At 42.7% G+C, this 21,936-nt stretch overlaps 1 protein-coding gene across 2 annotated transcripts; it reads right to left on the bottom strand.

Annotated features, from left to right (window-relative positions):
* Positions 1-6,356: 6,356 nt before the first annotated feature.
* LOC129730145 (uncharacterized) lies at positions 6,357-13,684 on the bottom strand. 2 transcript variants are annotated; one of them, XR_008728793.1, is made up of 4 exons: positions 13,392-13,684; positions 8,419-8,649; positions 7,310-8,359; positions 6,357-6,667 (listed from the first exon to the last, which is right to left on the bottom strand). XR_008728793.1 is itself a non-coding variant. In XM_055689229.1 (3 exons), exons 1-3 carry the CDS (start codon positions 13,468-13,470, stop codon positions 7,449-7,451), a joined length of 1,221 nt encoding a protein of 406 aa, XP_055545204.1. In that variant the 5' UTR covers positions 13,471-13,684; the 3' UTR covers positions 7,269-7,448. The 2 variants fall into 2 exon arrangements, 1 of the variants encoding a protein (XP_055545204.1); XM_055689229.1 differs by lacking the exon at positions 6,357-6,667 and having other exon boundaries at positions 7,269-8,359.
* Positions 13,685-21,936: the final 8,252 nt, after the last annotated feature.

The raw sequence follows: 21,936 nt of genomic DNA, 5'->3' as shown, positions 1-21,936 counted from the left end.
GAGTAAAAGGCGGGAAAACCCGAAAATATATTTCAATTTTTTTCTAACTTTATCAGTTGATTATTGTTATTTTTATGGCCTATTAACTCGTCGAAGATGAAGACAAAACAATCACAAGAGAATCATTCAAATCCGTTGATTCTACTTCGAGTGAAGCGCCGTTGTACAGACACCAACTTATTTTTATTTAATAGAGATAACTCATTTTCTGCACACGGTCAATATTAAAATAAATTTAAAAATGAGACTTTTATCAGCATTTTGGAAACAAAACGTAATATGCTAATAATAATAAACAATATAAAATACAGGGTGTTCAATAAGTTCGAATACAATTCACATGCGCACCCTGTGAATTCTGTGTTTTAGTGTTGGTGTCAGCTCTAGCCTCACATATATGGGCTAAGTGACGCACACGGTGTCGACTGACTATCATTTGTTGTTTGTTCACCGCGCACGATGAAGGAGTACCGCGACGTCGTAGCGACCTGGCGACATATGGTAGACGAAACCGGTAGATGAAACCCCACAGGGTGAAGCGGACTTTCATCTTTACCACCATTCGTCGGTACTGAGAAACGGGCTCGGCCAAGAACCGGGCGGCCGCATTCGATGAGGACGCCAGTGGCCATCAAGGTGCTGAGGGAGCGGGTTCGTGGGAAAATGAACCGCTCTATTCGAAGGCCGCTGCTGATCTGGATGCGTTGACCGGGACTGCCCACATCATCATGATCATCATCACGATCGCCATGTAGCTCGGTTTTGGGCTGTGTTTCGCCAGTTCTCCAGGTGTCTCATCACCCGCAAGTCTTTTTCGATCTGGTCGAGCCATTGCGCACGCTGCGCTCCACTATTTCTGGTGCCGCCAGGGTTGCTGAAGAGAAGTGATTTCACAGGGTTGTAGTTCGGATCTCCGCAACCTATTGACTTTCGCTAGGTGTGCAATGGGGTTTTTTCCAAGCAGCGCGTGCAGCTTGTGGATCATGCGCCGCCGCCATTTTCCGTCGTCCGTCTGTACTCCACCATAGATAGTCCGCAGCAACTTCCGTTTGAAAACTCCCAGAGCGTTAAGGTCCTCCGCGAAAAGCGTTGTTGTTTCGATTCCGTAGATGTTTACTGGTCTTATCAGGGTTTTGCTCGAAGTGCCTTCCAGAGTGAAAAGATAGGCACAGTTTCCAGCCTAGATGTGTCTCTAATTTTATTTGCTGGTGTTATTGTCGGCGGTCACCAGTGACCCCAAATACAGAACTCGTCGACCACTATCGCCGTCAACAGATATTTGAGTCAGGACACTGATGTTGTTCTTCTTGGACGCATTCACTTGCCGGCTTCGTCTTTAGATCGGGCGTAAGTTTCCTTCGCCATCGCAAAGTTACGCGTTATGATGCCAAAGTCATCCATGAAGCCTAGAAGTTGAACAGACCTTGTGAAAATCGTGCCCCTCGGGTCGATGCTCGCCCTCCGGATCACACCCTCAAGGGCGGAGCAAACAGGGAAGTCCATCACCATGTTTTATACCACTGTGCGATTCAAAGGGGCTCGAGAGTATCCCCAAAACACGCTCGGAGCACATCACTTGCGCCATGGTAGCTTTGATCAGTCGAGACCTTGTGAAAATCGTGCCCCTCGGGTCGATGCCCGCCCTCCGGATCACACCCTCAAGGGCGGTGTTGAAGAGCAAACAGGAAAGTCCATCACCTTGTTTTATACCACTGCGCGATTCAAAGGGGCTCGAGAGTATCCCCAAATCACGAATCCGTTGAAAATGTGATGTATGGGCACGTTGTACTCGCGACATTTCTGTTAGATCTGTCGGATTGGGAAGATCTGGTCCGTAGTGGCACGAGATCCCATGAAGTCCGCTTGAAACTGGCCCAAGACTCTACAGTTAAAAGGTGATAGACGACGGAACAGGATCTGTGAGAGTATTTTGTAGGCGGCATTGATTAGCGAGATACCGCGGTGGTTGCGGCATTCCTTGCGGCATTCATCCTCCCAAACGTGGCTGCTCCGCTTCTGTTTACTGTATCGTCATCCAGGTGTCCATCGAAGTACTCATTCCACTTTTCGACCACCTTGATGGCATCCGTGAGACGGTTCCCATCCGCGTCGTCGCACATGACCGCTTACGGCACATAGCCTCAGCGAGACTTCTCATCTCTTCAGCTCCTTATTTTAACGATCCTCTTGCTGACGCTTCTTTCGTCTGAGAATCGTGGTCATGTCGTTCCGTGCCCGTTCGTAATTGGCCTTGTTCTCTCTCGCTCACCGCTGCCTCGTAATCTCCGTCATACCAATCGTTTCTGCCACTCGGTGCTTCTACTCCTGATGTCGCCGTTGCGGTCTCCCGAAAGCTGTGCGAATGCTGCATCAGCCGTCCATGAGAGGCATTGCGCCAAGCCTCTTCGCCGTGGGTAGTACTGCTTCGAGGTGTTGCGCGTATTCCTCTGCAGTCTGGGTGTCCCGGAGCTGCTAGATGTTGAGGTCGACAGTTTTGAGCGCAAAGATACCGCAACTAGGTTAGTGATCCGAGCCAATATCCGCACCGCGATTGATGCGTACATTTGTAACGTCTGAGTGAACCGGCTGTCGATGAGAACATGGTCAATATGCTTTGTTGTACTTTGGTCAAGTGATCTTCAGGTGGTTTGGTAGATGTCCTTTCGGGGAAAGAAGGTGCTTCGAACTGCCAGTTCTCGGCAAGCTGCTAAGTTGACGCATCGCTGGCTATTGTCGTTTGTCACGGTGTGTAGGCTGTGCGGGCCGATCACCGGAGTGTATATGTCTTCCATACCAATCTGTGCGTTCATGTCCCCGATGACGATCTTGCTGTCTCTACGCGAGTAGCTATCGTAGAGTTTCTCCGGCTGTGCGTAGCACGCTTCTTTCTCCACATCAGATGTCCGGGCTGCCGTCTTGGGTGTAGCTGGTGAGACACCGCATTTCATAATTCAGCCGTCCGTTCCGGATTAGACGTTGTTTGAGCCGCCCCTAACATGGAGAACAGACGCTCAGGCAAGCTACCCTCCTTGGATAACAGTTCCCCCTTCCCTGTCAGCATACGACCAAGTTTCCTCCGCAATTTTCCCTTGGTTGCTTGTATTCCAGTCGGTACCACGTGGTACCATAGAAGTTGCTGGACATGCTGCTTTGAACCACATTGGGGTCTATTTTATGCCAACTAGTACGGGTGTACTATTGGTACGCACTGCCCAGCTCCCTTTCTCTGCATAACATTCTTGAACGATTTTTCTGTAATGACAGCTCGCCAAATTTGATCAAAACATCACGGGACGGTCGTGGGATCGAATGAAGGCAAAATTCGTTTTTGGAGAAACTCTTTTTGGTACAGTTCCGACGGCATTGTGTTATTCGTAACGAATACTGTCGTTTTTCTGCTGCAGCTGCAAATGCTCCGCCTCATAACTTTTCGTGCGAATTTGTTCGGCAAAAACAATTTTAAATTTGGCTGGGACATTCTCCCAAGCCGTTGCGGAGGGAAATTTTTGACCAAGGGTTTGCCCGAAGTCAGCCTTGACACAGGTTTCACCGCTCATCAGAACTCAGTCAGCAGGTCAGGTCAGGTCGTAAAGCTTCTAAGTACGGATTTTAGCCACACTATTCTGTTTTGCCAGCTCCATACGACTTTATTCCTTCCCGGATCCCAATTCTAGTCACGGCGCTTAGGGCAGCACCGAATTTCCTGGCCAAATCTCGGTCCGACAATTTGGGATTCCACTTGATGGTCTTCAAAATCTTACCCCGCAGTTTCCAGTCGACAGTTCCACTCCGATGATTGGCTTAAGGCTTCCGAATCGTCGTCAACCTTACCTTACCAAACAGTCCCAAGCCGTGGTGTGGCCTTTGCTGTACGTAAGAGTCGTCTCCATTCCACTCGGTCCATGGCTGCAGTTCGCCAGCTCTGCAGTCTGCGTACGGTCCGCAGGTCGTCTTCCACCTGATCGATCCACCTTGCCCGCTGTGCACCTCTCCGTCTCGTCCCTGACGGATTGGTTTCAAGAACCATCTTTACCGGGCTGTCGTCTGACATCCTTACAACATGCCCAGTCCACCGCAGCCTGCCTATCTTAGCGGTGTGGACGATAGATGGCTCCTCAAGCAGCTCCTGCAGTTCGTGGTTCATTCGCCTTCTCCACACTCCGTTTTCCATCTGCAGTCCACCGAAAATGGTACGCAGCACCTTCCGCTCGAAGACCGCAAGGGCGCGTTGGTCCTCCACAAGCATAGTCCATGTCTCATGCCCGTAGAGGACTACCGGTCTGATCAGCGTCTTGTAGATGGTTAACTTGGTGCGGCGACGAATTTTACTCGATCGGAGCGTCCTCCGGGGACCAAAGTATGCACGATTTCCTGCCATAATGTGCCGTTGAATTTCTCTGCTGGTATCGTTGTCGGCAGTTACCAGTGAGCCCAGGTACACGAACTCATCGACCACCTCGATTTCATCACCACCAATTTGAACTCGAGGTGGGAGGTTACTGATACTATTACTGTCTTCACGTGAACCCCTTCCTTTCATGTACTTCGTCTTCGATGCATTGATGACCAGTCCAATCTTTTTGGCTTCAGCCTTTAATCAGATGTACGTATCCGCCATCTTCACAAAGGTCCGAGCCGATATCTCCACTCCTCCGGTACTCGTTCTTCCTCCCAAACCTTGACAATGACCCAGTGCACGGCTCTAGCCAGTGTTTCTCCACCGTATTTCAATAGCTCGCTGGGAAGTTGGTCCACTCCAGCAGCTTTGTTGTTTTTCAGCCAACCAATCTCCTCCTCCACCTCCAGAAGATCGGGGGCTGGAATTCTGATGTCTTCTGCTCGTGCACCAAGATAAGTTGCCATACCGTCCTCGCGCTCTACTGCATCGCCGTTTAGATGCTCGTCGAAGTGCTGCCTCCACCTTTCGATCACCTCACACTCGTCAGTAAGGAGGTTGCCGTCCAAGCTCCTGCACATATCGGCTTGCGGCACGAAGCCTTTACGGGAGCTGTTCAGCTTCTCGTAAAACTTCCGAGTGTCGTTAGCTTGGTACAGCTCTTCCATCGCTACGCGATCTCGGTCCTCTTGCTGGCGCTTCTTCCTTCGGAGGACTGAGTTTTGGCTGTTCCGTGCCTGTCGGTATCGTTCCACGTTCGCTCTCGTGCGGTGTTGCAGCATTCTCGCCCGTGCTGCATTCTTCTCCTCGACTAACCGTTTGCATTTGCCGTCAAACCAGTCATTTCTATGATTCGGGGCCCTTGTACCTAGTAGCGCTACAGCAGTGCTACCTATGGCGGATCGGATGCTCCTCCAGCCATCTTCAAGGGTAGCTGCGCCAAGCTGCTCTTCCGTGGGTAGCACTGCCTCCAGCTGCTGCGCGTATTCCTGTGCAGCCTCGGCGTCCCGCAGTTGCTCAATATTTGGTCGCGGCGTTCGACTTCGGCGGGTGTTATACACCGTCGATAGTTTTGAGCGCATGCACACAGCTACTAGGTAGTGGTCCGAATCTATATTCGCACTGCGGTAGGTGCGAACGTTGATGATGTCGGAGAAGAACCTGCCGTCGATTAGAATGTGGTCGATTTGTGAATCGTCGTCAATGTTTCCTTATATCGTTTGATAACGCGCCATACGATATTTCTGAGCAATCTCAGCTGTTCAGTAAGCCTAGATGCAGACCACAATGAATTTGCCTAATAACTGTGCATATTTTTTTCTTTTTGTCGGCTTCCATGTTGATTATTCGCAAAACACAGTCGTTTTCAGGAATGTCAAAAATACTTAGGTAAGCTAACAAAATTTCCTACGGGTGGGCGCCAAGAACTTCCAAATGCGTTCACCAGGAGCACCACAATATGACCCGGGCAGGAGAGTATAACAAAATCATAACTGATTAATAACATATTTAGCTATGAGGACTTATCGTGTTATTCGAAAGATATTCACGTTTCAAGCATGCATATGAAAATATCATATTACGTTGATATCATATCTCGCTATGCCTTCAATGAGATATTTGAGTTGATTTTAAAATATCTCATTAAAAGTATGTTTTTAAGTGAAAATTGTTCATTATTGATTATTTATAATATATCAGTTATGCATTCAGCGTTCATAAGTTGAAAATATCTGTATCGGTCATTTTCGTGATTTTTAATGCAAATTCTTGGTTTGTTATTGAAATATCAAGCTTTGTTATTCATATAGTCTTGGAGGAACAATACTTTGTTATTATTTTTTGTTGTTTTACCAACTATGTAAACCATATTAAGTTTAAAATGAGGTGCATTTCCAATATCTGGTTGTGATATTATAATGATATTTTCTCCTGCTCGGGGAGCAAAGCTTCGTTCCAATTCTAACTGAAGAAAGTTTTAATATCCGTTTTGTCTCCTATTGTATACCGGCATCGTGCACGAACGTTTTCAAGAAGGTAGGGACTGACTTGGCAGTGAGAAATTGAAAATTGCTCGCAGGGGTTCTACTAAAACACTGAAGCTCTTTTTCAGCACTCACGGTGGGATACCGCCTGGTCCAACAATAGCTAAAGACTTCAACTTCGCAGGAATCCATAGTTTTCACCAAAACTTCATGCAAGCCTATCTATCGATCTAGAACAATTCGTCAGAAGTCTACCATAAAGGATTTTGTTTTCTGTGTCTTATACCTGAAATAAAGAATTGAAGTAATCAACTAATTTATTTTTAGCAAGGGGCCTATGTGTCGATAATTGGATTATATTCGAATCATTTTTCGACCCTGATAACTTCAAAGCAATGCAAAATGCAGTGTATGCTTCATTTGTAGAACATTTTTATAAATCAAGATCACTCTGATATAAATCAAGAGTTATGTTAAATTATAAATTTCAATCATTATTAATATTGATTTATAAATAAGCAAAATTTATAAAAAAAGTATTTCAAAACTTTGTGAAAAAAGTAGTTTCCATTGGCATTTTTATATCATTTGATTAGTGATAGAACGAATTTTGTTCCACTTGCTAGTTATAGTTAATACATCATCAGCAATAGTGAAGCTTAACTCTTTGTCCATAAGTTCACGCTAACTTTGCATCCTTGAGTTTTGAAAATTACAATACATATACTGCCGTTTTACCGATAGTTGTCAATGTTTATAGGAAACTCCATCAAAAGTGGGACAATATTGTGTAAAAGAGCAGCATAGTTCCTTCGGAAAATGACCTCTTTAATAGCTGTTTCATTTACTCAGACTATTCTGTGATACAATTATAAATTACTTGAACATTTGCTAATTAATACGGTTGTACTTTTATTCACATGCCTACCTTAAGAGAGCATTCTGCACATTGGGGGTTGTTTATAATTAAATAGTAAAACTAAAAATTTAAATCACATGCCAGCGCTTTTCTTGACTTTTTTCTCTAATTGTGTTTTTGCTAGGAACGGCCTAATCGGCAGGTGATCCTACTTCAGAATGTCTTTAACCCCGGTTATCGGTGGCATTTCCTTTATCGTTTTGCGGAAATCATTCAGCTCACAGCATAGGACATATCCGAGCGCTGGATTACTGTAGGAGTCATTTTCCTTCAACGAGTTGATCCACGATAGCTGGTCGCAGATGCTTTGACAGAAAGTATCCTTGTCCCGTTCCTTGTCTGTGAGCTGTGCTTTGTTGAACACGGCAAACGCTACCGCTTTACTCTCCGAGCGCACTACGGTCCAGTGCAGCTTGGGAACCGGGAAGCGGTTTTCCTTCAGGAAAACATCCACGTTGTTGTCGTGTTTGTCTTTCAATTGCATAATGCCATGAGCTCCAGTGTAAATTTCGATTTCTTTGGCATCTAGCTCAGTTATGTCTTCTACCAAACTATCGAAGTTATCCAGCGCATCCAGATCTTTGACAATCTGGTAGTTCCATGCTAGCTTCAGTACAGCCTGATATTGTTTATGGGTAAGTAACTCCTCATTTATATAGCGACGTGCTTCAATTTTGGGGACATTTTTAATACCGAACACTCCCTTAAATCGTTCGGCTTGATCGTTGATATTCAGTGCCTTGTTCAGTTCAACCTTATAGCGTGAGGTCGGGTGTTCCTGGCGGAAGTAATTTGCATTGTTTTCTGTCTTCAGGGCAAGAGCATCTACCGTATTGCTTCTTGATTTAATCTTGGTGTGTACGAAAAGCGTCTGGCCACGTTTTACGTCGTAACATGCTTCACCCAGAATGTACGACTTGCCCTTAACAGGGTTTGTGTACCCATACTCGATCGAGCGGGCACTTGTTGGGCAACCTCGAACGGGGACGATGATCTCCTCAATCGAACGCACTTCGCAGGAAAGTTCGGAAACAAAATTCTTGTCCAGACCATTGACGACTGCAATGAAACTTTCATTAGTTTTTAACTTTTGATGAGAAACGAAACAGAAACTTTACCCAGCGTTTTGTCCTTTTTGCATTTTGCCTTTAGAACTTTTTCGGAAGAAAATTCTCGGAAATAGTTCGGTGTGCAGGACAGCAGCACTTCGTCACCGACGGATAACGTGATATCCTCTGTTTCATCGCTCACATTTTCTGTCGAAATCAGTGCACCATCTTGGCTAAAAATCAACGGCGAGAAGAAGGACCAGTCGGGTTTCAGTGGCAGCACGCAGCTGCTCTCGATTGCTGAAATGATAAATAATTGTCCAAACATGAAATTAAATGAAACTGGATCTATTGAAAAATTAAAAAATAAAATGATGATAATGGTTGTTGAAAGTGTCAGCTCAATGATTAATTGGCAAATGTTAAGTGACTCGCACATCCGCTCGTTTCGTTCCAAGAAACAAGGTCAACCGGATAGGACAAACTTTCGAGACTAGTTAACACCGGACTTGAACTTGGTCTATCATATGGGAGCAGTGATTGCGCTTTACGTCAGTGACCTGAGCGTGATTTGTTTAGCATCCAGTGTAGCAGCATGGTTTATTTTGTGTGCCATATTGTTGCTAGTTGTTAACCTTTTACGAGCCCTCGCATGCACACATACATAAACAGGCAGCTTCTATCCTTGCTGAGTGCTGATAACGGTTGTAACATTTTCATATTATAATCATAAAACTCGCTTGTGTCTAGACAGATGGACTCCCGTATCAAATAAGTTCATGGGGCTATTCTTCGATTATGTCACACCATGTCTGTCTATTGGAAAATTGTACATGAAGTACAGAGAGAGAGAGAGAGCAAATCAAACCTGCAATTCATTGACCAATTTTCACAAAAATCACAATATTACCTCAGTTTGCGTAACGTAACCTGCAGAACTGTTTCTATGACTCAAGAATTAAGACGCCTGATAGAATGATTATTTAGTACCATTTGCACACCCATCGTAGTAGTATCGACCTTGAGGTCAACAATAATTATTATTTTCGTACAACAAAATGCTTTCCGAGGGGGATTCATTTAGTCTACCGAGATGTTCTGTTTTGGTTGCTATATCAACCAATGTTACAGTACTGGAGAATGGAAGGTCAACAATCCGGATTGGCAGATGTTAGATGTTATAATTGTTTTGTGAGGAGTATACTGTTTGATTGTGTAGTTTTTGGGAATTTGACACCTTGAATTTTTTCTATCTAATTTGAGGAAATTGAACAATGAATTTGAAATCAAGAAAGTCAGTACTATACTGCCGTGATATGACATTATGACGTACATCCATTTGATCAGTTTTTCAATACGGCCCAAAAACGAACGTGTTACTTGTAACATTTGTATTGAAATGGTTCATATGTGATTTTGTTTTCTTGATTTTATGCAACGTACGAATAAGTAACAAATAAAAGAAAGATACCAAAGATGGGTCTTCGAATAACGAACAAATTGGCATAATAACCCCATATTCGAAAAAATGGCATTTACATCACTTTGTTATCTCACGACAGCATAGTATAAAGACTTCTGATAGATGTTGTCATAGGTATCCGTCGGTGTTGTTAACATTCTCGGTTAAATTTCAAATTTTTTATTATTTGACTAAAAATATTTGTTTGTTACAGAAACTAGTGCAGTGAGATTATTGAAAAAGTTCAATCCATGCATCCCATCAAACTAAGAGGCTTCTAAACGAACGCTAAATCGTATGATAGGATGAAGAAGCTCTATGAACTTCTCTATAAGATGTCCCAAGCAGCAAAATTTGTTTCGATTATGAACTTTGTGCATCACAGCAACAAATTCTTATGCGAAATTAAGTTGCAGTTACATCTCAGTTTCTTATACAATCACAGAAAAAGCGCAGGAGGTGGAGCCAATTGCAACATTTTCGTTGTTTCAACACAAGTTTCAAGAATGAAACCGCAATGTGTATGAACTAATGCATGAAATTCGATAACAACATGGTAAATGCTGCATGGTAAAATTTCAACTACGAAGATGCATCGTAGCAGCAACTAGGGCGCAATTGAAACTTCATGGCGTTGTGGTAAGATTGTAAAATGGCAAATGGTCAGAATGGAAAGAGATTGTCTGTATAGCGATTTATTTTTGATTATTTCCAGAAATTTGAGGAATCAACTTCAGTTATCAATTTCTATTCACTTTTCTAGTTTGTACTATTTACGTCATTCGCTGTAGAAACACTTGCAAGTTCATGGCTCAGTTTTAATTATTGCTTCCCTTATCATGCTAATGGTCATTACCAGTTTTAATTTTGCTTTTTCAATTCATCAGTACCTCAGCGTGATAATGAAATTCGAAGCAATTTATCACATTTCGTTTTAGAGACCCACACTTTTTGGACGACTTCTAGTTCAAGTACCGAGAAGTTACAACGCAGTAAATAACCTCATCTCAAAAACAAATATAAGGCGAACAATCGAGCAAAAGTTGCTGTTACATGGCTTCAGAACATGACAGCAACTTTTAGAAGTATTTTTGTGTGTTTGGTTTTTGTATCTCGCAAGCATCACGTAGGCAACCTATATGCTCCACCCACTAGATCTATTCAGTGAAGGTTAGGTTTTCAAATGCCGTTTACACGTTTCAACAACAAATCCAACCTCGCGAATTACGTTGTTGGTGTGAAGATTTTCGCATCACAATTTATTTTTTTATTATGTTTCAATTGTTGCTTGGGGTACGAAGTACACATGTCACTAGCTGAACACGTTCTGTATCTATTACTAGAAACGCTGGCATGAGATCCATAAATTCTCTCCGGGACTAGAAGCATGGTTATCTGTAAGGTCCGCTTTGAATAATTGGAATTTCACCTGGTGACTCCCTTTCAATTTGATCAAATCCATGTAAGCTGTGAGCATTGCTTTGGAGATCCATTTGAACTGTACTTGTAGAAATCTGTGATCATTGAGAAATGAGAGTGATAATTGGAGAGCGCCTGAGCCCTAATTTTAACACTGAGACAAAGAGACTAAGATATCCTGTAATGCGGTTGACGGTATCAAAAATCGAACCGAGAACAAGAGAGTGATATTGCATTGAAAGTATAGATATTGCAACGATTACATCCTGTGCCGCGGATTGAGCTTTTCACAAATTCGCTCTACTCCGCAGCTTTTTACCCTGCAACAAATCCTCAATATTGAAACAATTTACTTTGGAGACTTCCCGTCTTTTCATTGGTTACAACGTAGTATTCAATATAGTAGCTTGAACATAGTTTCAGGTTTAGAATCAAGAATCATTTTAGTGGTTGAAAAAATTAAAACTTTTCCCAAGTAACTCTTGGCTTTTTTTGTTTTTTTGAGGTTTTATTTCGAGCTTTCATTGAAAAATATTCATCATTGTTTGAAGCAATTATACTTTACTACTCAGCTAAACTGAGGTTTTTTATAGGATAAAATACAAGAGAATCTCACGAAACTAGCTATAGCTATACTTCAAAGGATGTTCATTTATTTTGGTTGTCTTCAGCCGAAACTTTTTCACCCACAACTTCTAGTAGTATTTCCATTTAGAAAATAGACTTAATCTTTTCAGGTTTTTACTAGCTAGCATTGCTACTTCTGTTTCTTAAGGAGGTACCGATTTATTTCATGAGTAAATCGATAATTTTTTGTGACACTGAGCATTTTTTAGATAAAAAAATGATTCAACGACGGTAAAATAAAGTACTCATATTTTTAAAACTTTTTCGAGGCTTCAAAACACAGTGAAATTTTTTCATGTCATACCTCAAAATCAGTTATTTGGCCTGGTTATTTGTTGCAGGTAAAAAATTTCTGAGGGAATTAAATCACGTACTGACACTTTCCTGAATGCTACACTATTTAATTCACTTTCAAACCAACGCCTGTAAAGGCAACTATTACTGTTATTTTTTTTTAAATCTCTTGTTTTTTTTTCGTTTCAAGAATTGAAAATTATTTATTTATAATTTTTTTGACACAGCAATTTTATTTTTTTGCAGAAACATTTACATTTTTTGCCATTTTGGACCACTGCGACCATCGTTTTGATCTTTTACTGAAACTCAAACCTAAACTTAAACTATAAAAAAGAATTCCACCGTAAAGTTTCAATTGAAAAATAAAATCTAATGGGAGCGATATCCAGTTTTTCAAGTATTATTTTTATAATCACAAATATTACAACAAGTCTGGACTAGGAGGAAGTTTGAAAATTATAACAACCGCATTTATCTGACTAATTTAACTAATATTTAAAACGAACGAATTAAAAAGTCATGCGCGATTTTCCTCCGAACCGTACTTCACTTTACCGCTTGAACACTGTAAAACCATCAGTTCTCTTGCTCATGTATGGACCGCCCGCGTTACTTTGTTAGAACAACAAGCCACCATAATCAAGGGTGATTTTACATAAATTGTTTTTCATTTGACCTTAGTAGCGCGCAGCAGTAGGAATCGTCATCGCTTAGTTCGTCGCTCGCTAGTCCACCGATTCGGGTTCATCATTTATCTGCGTCATCAGTTGAATGTTCAATGCAGACGCACGGTCGTCTGTCTGAGTCTAGCACCGACCGGATAATAACAGCTGATCGGATAGTTGGGTTTCGTGCCCGCCGAATGAGAACGCCTAGTTGAGGAACAATAATTACGGTGATCACTTTGAAAACATCTTGGGTAAACAGTTAAAATCGAATTCAGCGTAACCGTCGCCTATTACATGTCACCACGCGACAAAGTATTCAACAGTTTCTAACCGCTTACAGCTAACAACCCCCCGCCTGTTTAATCTCAATCATCCTAACAAACTATATTGGAAAATTGCATTTGCACTTCCTGAAATGAACTGAACATGCCACTTGACGCAATTAAACTGAAAGAGACACACTTGATCAGGAAATCACCGTTTCTAGAACACACCCCCTCTTTTGCTTTTGTCACTTTTATGTTTAGCTCAGATATAATTCCAGCTTAGTAGGATATAGTTGTAAGTACCGTTGCCTGCGACGAAGCATTCTCCAGCGAAGATGACTAGAAGACCTGCGGTCAATATCACGCCATTCACTTTTCCCATTGTAAGGCCGCTACGACTACGAACTGTCCGTTGTATTTTTTTTGTTTTTATCTAACTATCGCTAATAAAATTGTACTGTGTGGTGCTTCCACGGTTCAACTTAAATGCCCGACGGCTGACCTGCGTCTGCGTTCACTTGTTCGCGACTAACTTTCAGCTTCGATTGTTTTTACTTATTTGAATTCCCAGATGCAACTGAACTGAAGTTCATCTAGAATGTGAAATTTATAACCTCGCGGATGCTGCGTCTGCCGAATGAAACGACGGACAACTGATAGCGATTACCGTACAGTTCTGAAATGAATCTCTCCAGACAATGTTGTAACCCAAGAGCTGAGAATGCTCGTGAGCATCTCGCTGAAGCAAGTGGGATCTTCGTAGTAGGTTTTTCGGTTACGGCGGGAGGCTCGGTTAGGGTTTGGGTAGAAAACAGTTCAACAAACAGAGAATATCTGTAGCAGTTCTAGCGGCAAATTTCTCTTCAGATTCTCTCGTCGCGACGCTGCTCTTGACAATGGCTACACACACGGTTCACCATTGACAAGTGTCCGTTCGGCTGGGGCCCAGCAGAACGGCGGGTACTCTAACCGATTGTTATCAATCTTTATTGCAACAGCCGACGTCTCGTATGGTTGTGAAATCGTAGTGTATCATGCATTTATTGGTGTGAGGTAAAAATTGCGTACATAAGACGATTACTCTAAATTCTCTGGGCATTAGCTTTTTATGCTGACGGCAACATAATTTGGTTACGTTAGAAATCATAGCATAGAACCGGTTTGTTAATGTTTCTTATGGATATAGGTCAAAAATGGTTGGTAATTTCTATACTATATTATTAAAGTAATTAAAGTTATGAAAAAAAAAAATAGAAAGTAATTCATCAACTTCAAAATATCCCGCGTCAATGGTAAAACCAACCTAAGACTTTACACTATTAAAGTCTGTCACACCCGCACATTCAACCAATCAGAAGGAAACTGCAACCAAGAAATATGTTTACGTCAGAACTTTATTAGGGTTCGCTGCATACTACTATTGGAGATTATACATCTTCTAGAATGTTGTTATTTTTTTGCTTCTCCTACTGTTTCCCATGTTTATGGTGCATAAAGCTGTACGATAAGCAAATGTATGCTCAAAGAATCCTTGAATACGTTCGTGGAATGGGCCCTTCTGTGTTGTGGGTGATCGCGAAAATTAACTTTATAAACACAATTTTTAATTAACATTTCATTTAAAACTCAATTAGATAAACTAACTTCCAAAAAAAAAAAATTTAAAAAAAATCCGGTAACACAAAAAAAAAAACAAAATTATACCTGGGAGTAGCAAATTATTCCCAATGTGCAACTTCTGATGATCTTACTTTCTAATGATCAATATCATATCTGGACACACTCAATCAATTAGATCAATTGATCGAGGTGCAAGCAGACCGAACCAAGTGCTGAATTGAGTAAGATAGGTATGTGAATATATATATATATATATATATATATATATATATATATATATATATATATATATATATATATATATATATATATATATATATATATATATATATATATATATATATATATATATATATATATATATATATATATATATATATATCATACATTCATTCAAATTGTCTGTAGCATGTAGCAGGAAATACACAGATAATTCGTGAATGGTTGAACTATAAATACCAATTACTCAAAATAATATTTTTGGCATTTGGTTCAAGTTTGGTTTTTCAAGTACAAAACCACCATGATTTGAACATCTCACCATTAGAACCAGGCATGCCAATGGTACTGTCTTTTTTTAACTGTCTGCTAAGGGTTTTCTTTCCTGTTGCTGTTTCTTTTTTTTATGGGGGGGATTTGTTAGAAGCTTAAGTATTTATGATAAATTTTAGTGAGTAATGGGTATGTGTGTCCAATCACAACTGGTCATTTCTGAACACTGTTAGAAATTTGTAATTTAATTGTTAGGGTTTGTTTGCTTTCGCAATTAGGACTTATCGTTCGTTGGGATTTAAACCTACAGATGTTGCTGTTTGTTCGTGATCCCTATCGTGGTGGCAGTCCAGGAGTCACATTGAGAACGTATTGGCAACAGCGCATCATAAAAGGAAACGAAAAATGTACTTCGTGTTCCGATTCGGCATTATTTGAGGATGTCTTCGAGATTGCGAATATAGAAAAGGGAAGAAGCTGTTTTTTATACAGACGTTCGTGGTTCGCACTACACAAACAACGCGTTTCGATAACAGCCCGCATCCACCGGAGACATTTTCCCTCTCTTTTTCATTTGCCTTTGATGGATGTCGTGTGAGGGTTGTTAAAAAAGGCCGTGGAAAGAAGAAGCGTAAGGACTGCTCGGCACCTTACCGACAGGCTTCGTGCAGAGAAACGAAAAATCGGCAATAGAGCGGCTGTGTACAACCACACATGCTATCGTTGACATGGGAATAAGGGAAACAGCAAAGAAAAAAAAAACATTCGTGTATGGGGACTGTCATAGAGGGTCGCTCTCGGATGTCATCAAAAAAGTGTCATCGCTCAGTACCTTTTTTTCCCCTGATTACAACACGTGGTTATTGATTTCTGAAGCTTACTTACTTTTACTCACTTACTTGGCTAACGGACCGTTGACCGGTCTAGGGCCGAACGAATTAGAGATGTCCAGCTTCTTCTGTCTTGGGCAGCCGTTCTTCTGTCTTGGGCAGCCGTTCTTCAGTCTCCTCGTACACCAGCAGATCGCACATCCACCGCGTGGACGGAGCCGACGGCCTTTTCCTGATTCTCTACTGAAGATAGTTTTGGCGGCTCTCTCGTCAGGCATTCTGGCTACATGTCCAGCCCACTGAAGCCTGCCCCGCTGTATTACCTCACTATATCAGCATGTACAACTCGTGATTCATGCGTCTGCGCCACACTCCATCTTCCAGTTTACCGCCAAGTATCGTATCGATCGCAGAACTTTACGCTCAAAAACTCCGAGCACTCGTCGATCAGCTTCCTTCAGCGTCTATGCTTCATGTCCGTAAAGGGCCACCGGGAGTATCAGCCAGCGTCCTATACAGCGCTAGTTTTGAGCGAGTTTGCAAACTACGGGACTTTAGCTGGTTACGTAGTCCGTAGAAGGCCCTGTTCGCAGCTGCAACTCGTCGTTTCACTTCACGGCTCATATAGTTGTCACATGTCACAAGTGTACCAAGATAAACGAATGCGTCAACCACTTCAAATCGTTTCCCATCTACTCCCCCTCAGCACCAACACCACGGGGACTTCCACGCTCTCTGCCAGCTACCATGTACTTCGTTTGGGCAGAGTTAATGACAAGCCCCAATCTCGCTGCTTCTCTCTCAAAAGGTACGAAGGCCTCCTCCACGGCCTTACGGTTGATACCGATAATATCGATGTCGTCCGCAAAACCAAGAAGCATGTGCGTTTTCGTGATGATCGTACCGTTTCTTTCCACGATTGCTCTTCGTACTGCAAGCGTTGTTAAACAGTAAATTGGAGAGCGCATCCCCCTGCTTCAGTCCATCCAACGTTACGAATGCGGCTGATGTTTCGCCAGCTATCCGCGCGCACGGATTTGATCCCTCCAGCGTCATACGACTCAGCTCAATTAGTTTCGTAGGGAAACCGTGTTCCCGCATGATCTGCCACAGCTCGTTTCTTTTCACTGAGTCGTATGCCGCCCTGAAGTCCACAAACAGATGGTGAGTCGGTAAGTTGTACTCCCGGAACTTATCGAGGATCTGACGCAGGGTGAAGATTTGATCCGTCGTGGAACGCCACTGCCGAAAACCAGCCTGGTATTCGCCAACAAAGGATTCCGTTAACGGTCTCAATCTGAAAAACAGGATACGGGAGAGCATTTTATATGCGGAGTTGAGCAACGTTATGTCTCGATAGTTGCCACAATCGCCTTTTTCACCTCCTCATGTGTTGGTGGCTCCACAGCTTGTTCGTCACTCATAATTGTAATCCTGTTCCTGCTCTGCTCATCCGGCTCCTCACCGTTCAATAGTGCCTGAAAATGCTCCTTCCACCTGGCTGCAACTGTCGGTTTATCAGTAAGCAGGCTGCCGTCCTTGTCATTACACATGACCGGCACAGGGAAATTCCTGCTTCTGACTCTGTTGACAGTTCTATAAAATCTCCGCACGTCATTTTGTGCATAGCTGTCTTCTGCGCTGGCGAGCACCTGCTCGTCGTACTCGCGCTTCTTCCGACGGTGGGTTCTATTTTCGGCAGCTCTTGCCACTCTGTATCTCTCTCTGTTCTGACGCGTAGCCGCAGTGAGCATGCGGATCCTGGCACGGTTCTTCTCATCTGTCGCTCTCTCGCACTCACAGGGTTTGGGTAGAAAACAGTTCAACAAACAGAGAATATCTGTAGCAGTTCTAGCGGCAAATTTCTCTTCAGATTCTCTCGTCGCGACGCTGCTCTTGACAATGGCTACACACACGGTTCACCATTGACAAGTGTCCGTTCGGCTGGGGCCCAGCAGAACGGCGGGTACTCTAACCGATTGTTATCAATCTTTATTGCAACAGCCGACGTCTCGTATGGTTGTGAAATCGTAGTGTATCATGCATTTATTGGTGTGAGGTAAAAATTGCGTACATAAGACGATTACTCTAAATTCTCCGGGCATTAGCTTTTTATGCTGACGGCAACATAATTTGGTTACGTTAGAAATCATAGCATAGAACCGGTTTGTTAATGTTTCTTATGGATATAGGTCAAAAATGGTTGGTAATTTCTATACTATATTATTAAAGTAATTAAAGTTATGAAAATAAAATAGAAAGTAATTCATCAACTTCAAAATATCCCGCGTCAATGGTAAAACCAACCTAAGACTTTACACTATTAAAGTCTGTCACACCCGCACATTCAACCAATCAGAAGGAAACTGCAACCAAGAAATATGTTTACGTCAGAACTTTATTAGGGTTCGCTGCATACTACTATTGGAGATTGTACATCTTCTAGAATGTTGTTATTTTTTTGCTTCTCCTACTGTTTCCCATGTTTATGGTGCATAAAGCTGTACGATAAGCAAATGTATGCTCAAAGAATCCTTGAATACGTTCGTGGAATGGGCCCTTCTGTGTTGTGGGTGATCGCGAAAATTAACTTTATAAACACAATTTTTAATTAACATTTCATTTAAAACTCAATTAGATAAACTAACTTCCAAAAAAAAAAAATTTAAAAAAAATCCGGTAACACAAAAAAAAAAACAAAATTATACCTGGGAGTAGCAAATTATTCCCAATGTGCAACTTCTGATGATCTTACTTTCTAATGATCAATATCATATCTGGACACACTCAATCAATTAGATCAATTGATCGAGGTGCAAGCAGACCGAACCAAGTGCTGAATTGAGTAAGATAGGTATGTGAATATATATATATATATATATATATATATATATATATATATATATATATATATATATATATATATATATATATATATATATATATATATATATATATATATATATATATATATATCATACATTCATTCAAATTGTCTGTAGCATGTAGCAGGAAATACACAGATAATTCGTGAATGGTTGAACTATAAATACCAATTACTCAAAATAATATTTTTGGCATTTGGTTCAAGTTTGGTTTTTCAAGTACAAAACCACCATGATTTGAACATCTCACTATTAGAACCAGGCATGCCAATGGTACTGTCTTTTTTTAACTGTCTGCTAAGGGTTTTCTATCCTGTTGCTGTTTCTTTTTTTTATGGGGGGGATTTGTTAGTAGCTTAATTATTTATGATAAATTTTAGTGAGTAATGGGTATGTGTGTCCAATCACAACTGGTCACTTCTGAACACTGTTAGAAATTTGTAATTTTAATTGTTAGGGTTTGTTTGCTTTCGCAATTAGGACTTATCGTTCGTTGGGATTTAAACCTACAGATGTTGCTGTTTGTTCGTGATCCCTATCGTGGTGGCAGTCCAGGAGTCACATTGAGAACGTATTGGCAACAGCGCATCATAAAAGGAAACGAAAAATGTACTTCGTGTTCCGATTCGGCATTATTTGAGGATGTCTTCGAGATTGCGAATGTAGAAAAGGGAAGAAGCTGTTTTTTATACAGACGTTCGTGGTTCGCACTACACAAACAACGCGTTTCGATAACAGCCCGCATCCACCGGAGACATTTTCCCTCTCTTTTTCATTTGCCTTTGATGGATGTCGTGTGAGGGTTGTTAGAAAAGGCCGTGGGAAGAAGAAGCGTAAGGACTGCTCGGCACCTTACCGACAGGCTTCGTGCAGAGAAACGAAAAATCGGCAATAGAGCGGCTGTGTACAACCACACATGCTATCTTTGACATGGGAATAAGGGAAACAGCAAAGAAAAAAAAAACATTCGTGTATGGGGACTGTCATAGAGGGTCGCTCTCGGATGTCATCAAAAAAGTGTCATCGCTCAGTACCTTTTTTTCCCCTGATTACAACACGTGGTTATTGATTTCTGAAGCTTACTTACTTTTACTCACTTACTTGGCTAACGGACCGTTGACCGGTCTAGGGCCGAACGAATTAGAGATGTCCAGCTTCTTCTATCTTGGGCAGCCGTTCTTCAGTCTCCTCGTACACCAGCAGATCGCACATCCACCGCGTGGACGGAGCCGACGGCCTTTTCCTGATTCTCTACTGAAGATAGTTTTGGCGGCTCTCTCGTCAGGCATTCTGGCTACATGTCCAGCCCACTGAAGCCTGCCCCGCTGTATTACCTCACTATATCAGCATGTACAACTCGTGGTTCATGCGTCTGCGCCACACTCCATCTTCCAGTTTACCGCCAAGTATCGATCGCAGAACTTTACGCTCAAAAACTCCGAGCACTCGTCGAACAGCTTCCTTCAGCGTCTATGCTTCATGTCCGTAAAGGGCCACCGGGAGTATCAGCCAGCGTCCTATACAGCGCTAGTTTTGAGCGAGTTTGCAAACTACGGGACTTTAGCTGGTTACGTAGTCCGTAGAAGGCCCTGTTCGCAGCTGCAACTCGTCGTTTCACTTCACGGCTCATATCGTTGTCACATGTCACAAGTGTACCAAGATAAACGAATGCGTCAACCACTTCAAATCGTTTCCCATCTACTCCACCTCAGCACCAACACCACGGGGACTTCCACGCTCTCTGCCAGCTACCATGTACTTCGTTTGGGCAGAGTTAATGACAAGCCCCAATCTCGCTGCTTCTCTCTCAAAAGGTACGAAGGCCTCCTCCACGGCCTTACGGTTGATACCGATAATATCGATGTCGTCCGCAAAACCAAGAAGCATGTGCGTTTTCGTGATGATCGTACCGTTTCTTTCCACGATTGCTCTTCGTACTGCAAGCGATGTTAAACAGTAAATTGGAGAGCGCATCCCCCTGCTTCAGTCCATCCAACGTTACGAATGCGGCTGATGTTTCGCCAGCTATCCGCGCGCACGGATTTGATCCCTCCAGCGTCATACGACTCAGCTCAATTAGTTTCGTAGGGAAACCGTGTTCCCGCATGATCTGCCACAGCTCGTTTCTTTTCACTGAGTCGTATGCCGCCCTGAAGTCCACAAACAGATGGTGAGTCGGTAAGTTGTACTCCCGGAACTTATGGAGGATCTGACGCAGGGTGAAGATTTGATCCGTCGTGGAACGCCACTGCCGAAAACCAGCCTGGTATTCGCCAACAAAGGATTCCGTTAACGGTCTCAATCTGAAAAACAGGATACGGGAGAGCATTTTATATGCGGAGTTGAGCAACGTTATGTCTCGATAGTTGCCACAATCGCCTTTTTCACCTCCTCATGTGTTGGTGGCTCCACAGCTTGTTCGTCACTCATAATTGTAATCCTGTTCCTGCTCTGCTCATCCGGCTCCTCACCGTTCAATAGTGCCTGATAATGCTCCTTCCACCTGGCTGCAACTGTCGGTTTATCAGTAAGCAGGCTGCCGTCCTTGTCATTACACATGACCGGCACAGGGAAATTCCTGCTTCTGACTCTGTTGACAGTTCTATAAAATCTCCGCACGTCATTTTGTGCATAGCTGTCTTCTGCGCTGGCGAGCACCTGCTCCTCGTACTCGCGCTTCTTCCGACGGTGGGTTCTATTTTCGGCAGCTCTTGCCACTCTGTATCTCTCTCTGTTCTGACGCGTAGCCGCAGTGAGCATGCGGATCCTGGCACGGTTCTTCTCATCTGTCGCTCTCTCGCACTCGGCATCGAACCAGCCATTAGGCTGTCTTCCACGCGTCGTACCTACCACCTCTCTCGCAGTCGTTTCGATGGTGCCGTGGATGCTGCTCCACAGCCCATTTATATCTTCCACTCCTTCCTCCTGCTGTTCTGCGATCCGTTGATCCAGCTCTCTGGCGTATTCTGCTGCCACGCCATCAGCTTTCAACCGCTGAATGTTGAAACGCATCGTCCTCCC

The sequence above is a fragment of the Wyeomyia smithii genome, chromosome 3 (genome assembly GCF_029784165.1).
Source record: "Wyeomyia smithii strain HCP4-BCI-WySm-NY-G18 chromosome 3, ASM2978416v1, whole genome shotgun sequence".
NCBI lineage: Eukaryota > Metazoa > Arthropoda > Insecta > Diptera > Culicidae > Wyeomyia > Wyeomyia smithii.
Note: the sequence above shows the minus strand (reverse complement) of the source record. Positions and strands in the feature narration are given on the sequence as shown.